This window comes from Bison bison, unplaced genomic scaffold (genome assembly GCF_000754665.1).
Source record: "Bison bison bison isolate TAMUID 2011002044 unplaced genomic scaffold, Bison_UMD1.0 scf7180017864172, whole genome shotgun sequence".
NCBI lineage: Eukaryota > Metazoa > Chordata > Mammalia > Artiodactyla > Bovidae > Bison > Bison bison.
The window spans coordinates 369,170-379,301 of NW_011494744.1; the positions used below are offsets into that span (position 1 = coordinate 369,170).

The 10,132-nt window shown below is 36.9% G+C and overlaps 1 protein-coding gene across 1 annotated transcript in view; it reads right to left on the minus strand.

Annotated features, from left to right (window-relative positions):
* Positions 1 to 10,132, minus strand: part of HELLS (helicase, lymphoid-specific) — a 40,101-nt gene that overhangs the window by 20,934 nt on the left and 9,035 nt on the right. The window contains exons 4-7 of the mRNA XM_010842213.1: positions 8,422 to 8,478; positions 5,986 to 6,022; positions 5,832 to 5,896; positions 1,760 to 1,801 (exon numbers count right to left, since the gene is read on the minus strand). Of these exons, the coding sequence (XP_010840515.1) occupies positions 1,760 to 1,801; positions 5,832 to 5,896; positions 5,986 to 6,022; positions 8,422 to 8,478 (201 nt within the window). The remainder of the gene's footprint in view (positions 1 to 1,759; positions 1,802 to 5,831; positions 5,897 to 5,985; positions 6,023 to 8,421; positions 8,479 to 10,132) is intronic.

The following is a 10,132-nucleotide window of genomic DNA, read 5'->3' on the forward strand; positions in this document are numbered from 1 at the left end:
CTCCAAAATCACTGTAGATGGCGACTGCAGCCATGAAATTAAGACGCTTACTCCTTGGAAGGAAACTTATGACCAACCTAGACAGCATATTAAAAAGCAGAGACATTACTTTGCCAGCAAAGGTTCGTCTAGTCAAAGCTATGGTTTTTCCAGTGGTCATGTATGGATGTGAGAGTTGGACTGTGAAGAAAGCTGAGTGCCAAAGAATTGATGGTTTTGAACTGTGGTGTTGGAGAAGACTCTTGAGAGTCCCTTGGACTACAAGGAGATCCAACCAGTCCATTCTAAAGGAGATCAGTCCTGAATATTTATTCGAAGGACTGATGTTGAAGCTGAAACTCCAATACTTTGGCCACCTGATGTGAAGAGCTGACTCATTTGAAAAGACCCTGATGCTGGGAAAGATTGAGGGCAGGAGGAGAACGGGATGACAGAGGACAAGATGGTTGGATGGCATCACCAACTCAATGGACATGGGTTTGGGTGAACTCCAGGAGTTGGTGATGAGACAGGGAGGCCCGGTATGCTCCAATTTATGTGGTCGCAAAGAGTCGGACAGGACTGAGCAACTGAACTGAACTGAGTGAGAATAAAACGGTGGGTTCACTTTCAGAAAAGAGCTCTACCTTCTTATAAAGTTGAACTTCATTTACCATAATGATCCAACAATTCCATTCCTACTGCTACTGCTGCTGCTAAGTTGCTTCAGTTGTGTCCGACTCTGTGCAACCCCATAGACAGCAGCCCACCAGGCTCCCGAATCCCATCAAAAAAATATGAAAACATGTCCACACAAAGATCTTTACAGAAGTTATCACAGCCGCCTCATCCAGAATAGTTACAAAATGGAAACAATCTAAAAGCTCATGAAGAGAATAGATAAAGACATTATAATACTTGACAGACTACTACTCAGCAATAAAAAACCTACTAGTAACAAAACAACATCAATGATTATCAGCCACAGTGAATGAAAAGCAACAGAAAATAGGGGTGGGCAAATGACTGGCAAGGATACCAGAGATCCTTCTACCATAATGAAAAGGTGCTAAAATTTTGATTTGGATGATAGTTACACAGATATATACACTTAACAAAACTTATCAGAATGAACACAAGATCAGTATGTTATTTATTATACATTACAAAATGTGGGCAATTCCAGAGTAAATTGTGATAGAAGATTAGATTGTACTTTATCTTTTAAAATACATCTAAGACTTATAAAAAAAAATGCTTAATTTTATTTACATTTAACATAATTGGTTGCAACTGCATCATAAACCAAACCTCATACTGAAGAAAGAAAAAAAATCCTGTAAGTATAGAGCCTTGGATAGTAAATTCCAAGGTCATAAGGCATCTCTCTACATAAAATGAGGGTGTGGGGGTGGGGATAGAAATAAGCCTTCTCAAACAAAACCAAAGAAAATCTTGGAAGGCCAGAAACAAGACTGAAGTATCCCCAGGGACTTCCACAAGCTGTGGAATATATAAATGTGGAATGTATTTATGCATACAGTTACAGTTACCTGCATCTTTGCCACACTCTCAAAGACTCAAAAATTAATATTTACACATTAAAGAACATATAATAGACTAAAGTGGATAGATAAGAAAGAAGCATGCTATAGGATAACTAGTGAGAAAAAAATGTACACTGGTGATTAAGAGAAAAAAAAAACGCTAATGATCAGGGACACAAATATGACTCCTAAATTTCTCTTTTATAAATATATCTCTCTTATAAATCTCTTACCTCATTCTCCTTTTTATTTTTCTTGGCCACAGACAAAATTTCCTAAAACAATGAGAAAACAAACAAAATAACAATGATTATATCCACTGGATCATAGAAAAAGCAAGAGAGTTCCAGAAAAACATCTATTTCTGCTTTATTGACTATGCCAAAGCCTTTGACTGTGTGGATCACAATAAACTGTGGAAAATTCTGAAAGAGATGGGAATACCAGACCACCTGATCTGCCTCTTGAGAAATGTGTATCCAGGTCAGGAAGCAACAGTTAGAACTGGACATGGAACAACAAACTGGTTCCAAATAGGAAAAGGAGTTTGTCAAGGCTGTATATTGTCATCCTGTTTTATTTAACTTATATGCAGAGTACATCATGAGAAACGCTGGACTGGAAGAAACACAAGCTGGAATCAAGATTGCAGGGAGAAATATCAATAACCTCAGATATGCAGGTGACACCACCCTTAGGGCAGAAAGTGAAGAGGAACTCAAAAGCCTCTTGATGAAAATGAAAGTGGAGAGTGAAAAAGTTGGCTTAAAGTGCAACATTCAGAAAATGAAGATCATGGCATCTGGTCACACCACTTCATGGGAAATAGATGGGGAAACAGTGGAAACAGTGTCAGACTTTATTTTTCTGGGCTCCCAAATCACTGCAGATGGTGACTGCAGCCATGAAATTAAGACACTTACTCCTTGGAAGGAAAGTTATGACCAACCTAGATAGCATATTCAAAAGCAGAGACATTACTTTGCCAACAAAGTTTCGTCTAGTCAAGGCTATGGTTTTTCCTGTGGTCATGTATGGATGTGAGAGTGAAGAAGGCTGAGTGCCGAAGAATTGATGCTTTTTAACTGTGGTGTTGGAGAAGACTCTTGAGAGTCCCTTGGACTGCAAGGAGATCCAACCAGTCCATTCTGAAGGAGATCAGCCCTGGGATTTCTTTGGAAGGAATGATGTTAAAGCTGAAACTCCAGTACTTTGGCCGCCTCATGCGAAGAGTTGACTCATTGGAAAAGACTCTGATGCTGGGAGGGATTGGGGGCAGGAGGAGAAGGTGACAACAGAGGATGAGATGGCTGGATGGCATCACTGACTCGATGGACATGAGTCTGAGTGAACTCCAGGAATTGGTGAGGGACAGCCTGGCACGCTGCGATTCATGGGGTCGCAAAGAGTTGGACACGACTCAGCAACTGATCTGATCTGATCTGATGGTCCATTCATTTATTTCTTCAACATTTACTCTTGTTCTGATTTTATGCCAGGAAATGGGGATAAGGCTCATACAGAGGAATCAAACATGAGACAAAAGTAGGCCCGTGGCATAAAATCCTGAATTCGTGAGCAGCACTTAAAAACTGGAATATTTACTCCCAAATTTTCAACTTTGTTTTTTTTCTTAGTTGAAGTTTTTCTTAAGTCCAAATCCACACAGTCCTCTACTAAAAAGGCAAACTATAACCCATGGACCAACTCTAGCCAGCAACCTGTTTTTATAAATGTCTAAAGTTTAATTAGAAAAAAAGTCAGGCTCATTGGTTTACAATTTGTCTGTGACTATTTTCTGGATACAACGGCAAAGTTCAGGGTGAGTTACCCACACAACTATTCAAAGTCATAAAATGTTTATTATCTAGCCTTTGACAGAAAAAGTTTTCAAAACTCTGCTCTAGAGTCAAGCTATGGTTACCACAATTATTCAAGGATTCACTTCCAAATGTATTAAAATCCTAACTCCAGGCCACTTTAGACCTCTCTCTGGATTAGAGACCTGAATATGCAATCCTGATCAAGAGGCAAAGACAAATACATTAAAAATAAAGAATAAACTGTTCTGATTTTGAAGTACCTACTAGATGCTAAGGGTATAGAGACAATGAACCTAGTGACTTAGGAAAACAATATATCAAATTTTCTGAAAAAGTTGTTATCAGGGCATAATAATTAAAGACAGAATTAAATTCTAGGATAGCATGTGCAGAGGCTAAAGTGGATAAAACAGAATGATACATTCAAGAAATTTTAAGCATATCTCAAATTTGAGATACACAAGAGAATAAAAGGACAGGTGTGGCTGATAGCACATACATACATACATGTGTATGTTTCGTGTGTATGTAAAGTATCATATAAATATAGATATTCATATTTTAAGGCTAAAGAGATTTTATATAGAGAACAGATAGAAGAGTTGTCTTTTAAAATGGCTAGCTGAGATGAACCTTTTTGGATAACAATTTGTGAATGAATCAAAACAACAGCAACTATGAAGTATTCTTGTTAGAAATTAAACTTCCTAAACTCCTGATGCCGCTTACCTCTACAGCTTCATCCTATACCACTCTTCTGTTTATAAACTAGAGCCAAATATAATTTCTTTTTAAATTTTTTGAACTTTCCAGGAACTCTCCTGCCTCTGGACATTTGTTAAAGATTATCATCTCTTCCTATAACACATCCCCAGTATCTTCCCTATATCTTATTATTCCTATTAACCTGCCCCCACCACCTTTACATGACTTAATTTTTATCCCTCAAGTCTCAACTTCCTAGATGAAACCTTTATGAAACTCAGGCTTGAGTTAAGCACCCCTCTATACGCTCAATAGCATTTTCCAATTATCCAATTATATTTAACTACTTCCTTCCAAATATTTCTCACTGGATAAATGCTAAGGCAAACACAGTGATTACATTACTGAGTCTAAGTTCATACTGCTTGCTGCACAACAGGCGAATAATTGAGAGAAGAGCTGTTGGGGCAAGGAATAACAACTTTATTCATAAAGCCAAGAAACCAGGATGATGGTGGGCTCCTGCCCCAAAAGAACCATCTTGCCTGAGTTAGAATTCAGGCTCCTTTTATACTAAAAGAGGAGGGAGTAAAGTCAAACATTTCCTGGTTCACATCAATGTTGTCATTTAGTAACTAAGTTGTGTCTGACTCTTTGGCAACCCCATCGACTGTAGCCCTCCAGGCTCCTCTGTCCGTGGGATTTTTCCTGGCAAGAATACTGGAATGGGTTGCCATTTCCTTTTCCAGGGGGATCTTCCTGACCCAGAGGTCGAACCTGCATCGTCTGCACTGGCAGGCGGATTCCTCACCGCTGAGTCACAAGGGAAGCCCAGTTCACATCAAGGGATGTGTTAATCTCATTAATAGTGTTTTCACTATTATTAAGTGTTTTTCACTGCAGTCTTAGTATGTTCCACAACAAATCAAGTGGGTCCTGAATATTATTTTTAAATGGGGAAAGAAGGGAAAACAAAGAGTATACCTGAGAGTAAAGACAAGTATTATGGGGCTTCCCTGTGGCTCAGTGGTGAAGAATCTGCCTACCAATGCAGGAGACACAGGTTCAGTCCCTGGTCCAGGAAGACGCCACATGCGGCTGAGCAATTGCCACAACTAGTGAGCCTGTGCTCTAGAGCCTGGGAACTGCAACTACTGAAGCCCACACACCTTAGAGCCGGTGTCCCACAAGAGAAGCCACTGCGTGAGAAGCCCACACACAGAAACTAGAGAAAGGCCTGCACAACAGTAAACACCCAACACAGCCAAAATAAATAAATAAACTTTTTTAAAAAGGTAAGTATTATGTTAAACTTTATACTTTATGAAGATGTGAAGTTATACTTTCAGATAAAAGAAAAGTAGAGCAGATCATAAAGTTAGAATTTTTGTTAATATTAAGAATGTGATATATTATGCTTAAGGGATATTTAGGGTTTGTTGTAATTAAAGATATTCTTTAATTTTTATTTAATGAGGTACTAAGTGAGAAGGTGAAAACAAAAATGGCTTTAAAAATTAGTTTATGGTTTTAGCTCCCTAACAATCTTTCTTAAGATACAGTTTTGAGGTTGTAAGAAGTTATAATTTCTCACTAGGCCAAGCTCATGCTCCTTTAACAGACAGGAAGATGGTACTATCTTCTTTCCTAAAACACTTAACTGGCTGAAAAGACAGGTAAATATCAGTTATCAGTATACCTTCAAGTAATAGTTATCAATACCACATAGGTTATACACAACATAAAACCTTATTTGTCCTTCCCCCTTTATTTTTACCTCTTTTGACATGACCTCTGAAATATTGTATGATTCATCTTCTCTTCCTCTCTTCTTTTTTATGACTAAAAAAACAACACCATTTTAGTTTTTATAGTAATTTAAGCAGAAAATATAAACACATATACTTCAAAACTATAACAAAGAAATTTACCTGCATTCTCCTCACTTGCATCAATGGAATTTTTATCCTACAAAACAAGGATTTAGACTATTATTTTCCCAAAACTTCTATGGTATTACAAGTTTTAAGGCACCGATTAAGTAAACTTTCCTTGCAGTTGAACCAAATCCAGAACTCTTCACTATCATGCTTACTAAAAGGTAACCTTTTTCTTTATTTCTCTACTACAACTTGTTTGTAACTCTCTACTTTTTCCCAAAGCTCTACTTCCCTCCATTTTCTTCCATGTAAGACAAATTTCAAAATTAAACAGAGGCATTTTTATTTTGTAATTACCATGTACATCTCTTCTTTGTGTTTATGCTAAAGATACTCAATGGGTATGGTATGGAAGGAGTACTCATTTCAGTATAATTTGTAAGTTAAATACAACTGAAAAAAGATTATCAAAGAGAAAAACCAATGGAAAAGAGATAAAAGAAATGAAGAGACATTCAAAAAGTGTCTCAAAATGAGAGCTGGAAAAGAATAGGTAGACAACATGCATGAAAAATAAAAATAACAAAGAAGGTAAATATAAAAATGAAGTAAAAGATTTAAAGGATTAAAAAGGAAAATACCAAGAGAATAATGAAATGGAATAGACAGAATATGATGGCTGACACCTTTAGAATAAAAGGAAAAAACCCCAAAACCTGGTATAAAAAGTTAGCTTGGTGAAAGTAAAGACTGTTTTAAAGCAACAGGTTGAAGAATACAGTGTAAATGGTTGGTTAAGCCAGTAAAATTATAAGTATATTCTTCAAAAACCCAAAATAAGTCCCTGGAATTAGCAACTGAGTCAAGTATCAGTTTTCCACAATTGCTTTTGTTGTACAGTTACCTGCTATGTACTTTAACATCACCACTAACTACACTAACAATCAAGTAACTGGATTTAGATACCCTCCTTATTTTTCCTATTAGCATTTTGATATTAGCATTTGATATTTCCTATTAGCATTTTCCTAACAAAGGCAGTTTGGGGTAGAAATTAAGTGTGGAGTCTGAAATTAATCCTAGGATCAAATCCTAGGTTACTATTTATTAGCTATGTGATCTTCAAACTTAGTCAATTCTCATTCACAATAGCTGAGTTCTATAAAGTCACCATGAATACTGAATTAGTGAATACCGAATCAGTGCATCTAGGAGAAACACAGGTTTAGGTTCCTGCAAGCACATCTTCATTAACTGATCAATACATAACCCTGTTCATGTATATAAACATACAGTACTATTTAAAGACAGCTCATTTAAAACATATGCTGATTAACACTGAACTCAAAGCCAAGAGCAATTTAACTCACACATGAAGGAAGCTTATCTAACAGATATATTTTCTCCATAAGGCACATCACAGTCCTCTTACATAAGAAACACTAGGCAGCACTTCAGCACAATGTAACTGACAGTCTTTTAAATCACCAAAACCACAAAAATACAAAAATAATGACATTACATAGACACAAGAAGGACACTTGTTTACACTGTGACAGCTTAAATAAGGCAGATAGCTTTGACCTCAGCTGGGAATGTTACTTATAGAGAGACTCAAATTTTTTGCCATTCCGCACATGCACATGTCTGTGAATGGCCACAAAAACATGGGTACTGATGTTGGGGTAACAAATTATAGCAAGTAGGCTAACTGGAAAATATGGAATCTATGAATAATGAGGATGGACTGTACTCTATCTCCTTGCATCAGCTTCTTTATACATAAAACGTGGGTAATAGGATCTCTACCCAAAAGAGCTACTTTGAGAATTAAGACATGTAAAGTTTAGAACAACACCTGGCACATAGTAAGTACTCAACAGTGGTTACCCATATTATTTCTCTTTTCACTAGCACAAGTGTTGTTTGTACAATTCCTATCAATATGGCATAAAAAACCTCAGGTTAAAAAAAATTAAAACATATTCCTCCAAAAGATCACATCTAAAATTCAGGCTATCCCTAAATGGATGCTCTATCTGAAATGCTATCTACTCCAGTTTTGGTTCCACTGCTACAGCTATGTACAAGATACACATTTAAATTACTGGTATGGTTCCAAGTTGACATAATGAGGTTAGAGGCATGAAGAAGAGCAATCATTACAGGCTCCAAAAGAGCTAGCCACTTATAAAATGCCTTGAGGTATAAAATATTTGTAGATTTTTCCTGAGATTACAAAGTGAAATTTTGCTACTATGAAATACAGTCCACAGGATAAGAAATTAAAGGTCACAGTTTATCTCTCCTTCCATATCTAAGATACTGAGAAACAGATTTTACATGTTTCTATGCAACCAACAAAGAAGGGCTATCAGATAAAGAAGGTTAAAGTTAAAAAGATGATCAAGAGTCAAAAGAATACAAGAGGATGTCTTCAATATCTAAGGTAACGTATATAAAATATTCTAGCTTACTATTTATTACCTTCGTAACTTTCAAGGATTCCTTTTTTCTCTCCAGTTTCTCTTTCTTCTTCTGCTCCTACAAGATAATTTTTTCTTAGTGTCAAAAGTGGAAAATGCAAAGTATGAAACACATATCTCAAATAACTTAAGCTCACAATGAAGAAACTGTATACAAAAATTAAAAAAACAAAAACTTGAGCTTTAAGCTTTTTACGAATAGGAAACAGATTTCCTGCCTTAAGCAACTAAAATCCAGATAAAACATACCAATGGTTTTCAGCAACTTTTCATCGTGCAGCAAAGGACAGTGAACACTGACAAAAGGGAAACAAACAAGGTGAATCTTCAGACTACTAAGCTTACTGCCTGGAGGCAATGTCCAAGTGCAAACAATGGAGGGGGAACCCAAGTAGAGCTCAGAAGTCTGCGTTGAGAAGACAGAGTGCAAAACTCAGAGGAGCTGGCAAACCAGGGTCAAAGTACCAGAGGGGAGAAAGCAACATACAAAAGAAGCTCTGAAGATCTGCAGTGGCACGCTCAGGCTGAGTACTGATCAGTGTGAGTAGAGAAATTGAGGGCCAGAAAAAGAGCAACTAGAAAGCAGGCAGAAGGATCTCTGTGCTCACAAGGGATCAGGAACAGTTCATATTCATATCAGCCAAACGTGAAAGGCCTCTTAACACAGAGAGCATCAAGAAAAACTTTCAGAAGACGGACCAAGTTATTCTTATACTAGAAGCTGTTCCAAAGCCCCCTAACAAAGTTTTAAAAGCAGGACATAAAATGATTCAAATTATTTCCAAGAGGTGGTTAAGGGTATTTGCCTTAGGAGTCATTAAGCTTGGTATTTGTTTTTCTGTTTCCTTTTATCATAGTTTTGAAAAGGGCTCCAACAAAGAAAAAAGAAAATTTAGCAAATGTAGGAAAATCTTCATTGATAATCATCAACTGTGAATGATGGGGACAAAAGGATTTATTGTAGTGTTAACATTAGTCCAAGTTTTTAAATCTTTATATATTATAGTAGACTTAGAAATAAATTATACAGTGTCTTAGATGATAAATGCAATGGGAAGAATAAAACAAGGTAAACGAGATGAGGGAAGAGGTGTCAGGTAACTTTATTTAAGGTTGTCAGGGCAGGTCTCATTGGAAAATATTTAAGCCAAAGCTTGAAGATGATAATGAAGTAAGCCAGGCAGGAATCTACTGAGAGGAGGGTTCCAAGCAGGAAACACACCTGGAACAAGGTCTGCAAGGTAATGGGGTTGAGAGAGGCAACCAGACTGCTTATGGTCTTCTGGCCATCATAAAGACTTAGGCTTTCTTAGAAACAGTGAAAGCTAGAAAGCAGTGAAATATAATTAAAATACTGCATGGGGGGGTGGGGGAAGCACTAAAGAAAAACTCATTCTTCATCCTGTAGAGAATCTTTTAAAACTGAAGGTAAATGAAGACTTTTTCAAACATAAAAGCTAAAAGAACCTGTCACCAACAGAAAATGCAGACAAACCTATAATTACAGAAAACAAATCAGAAGACAGGAAATGAGGAAAGACAGGAAGTGAGGGATGGCAGAGAATTAAAAAGGGGGCAGAATTCAGCCATAAAAAAAGAATCTAATCCTGCTATTTTTTCCCCATGGAAAAGAAATGCAAAAAACCAAAATGGCTGTCTGGGGAGGCCTTACAAATAGCTGTGAAAAGAAGAGAAGCAAAAAGCAAAGGAGA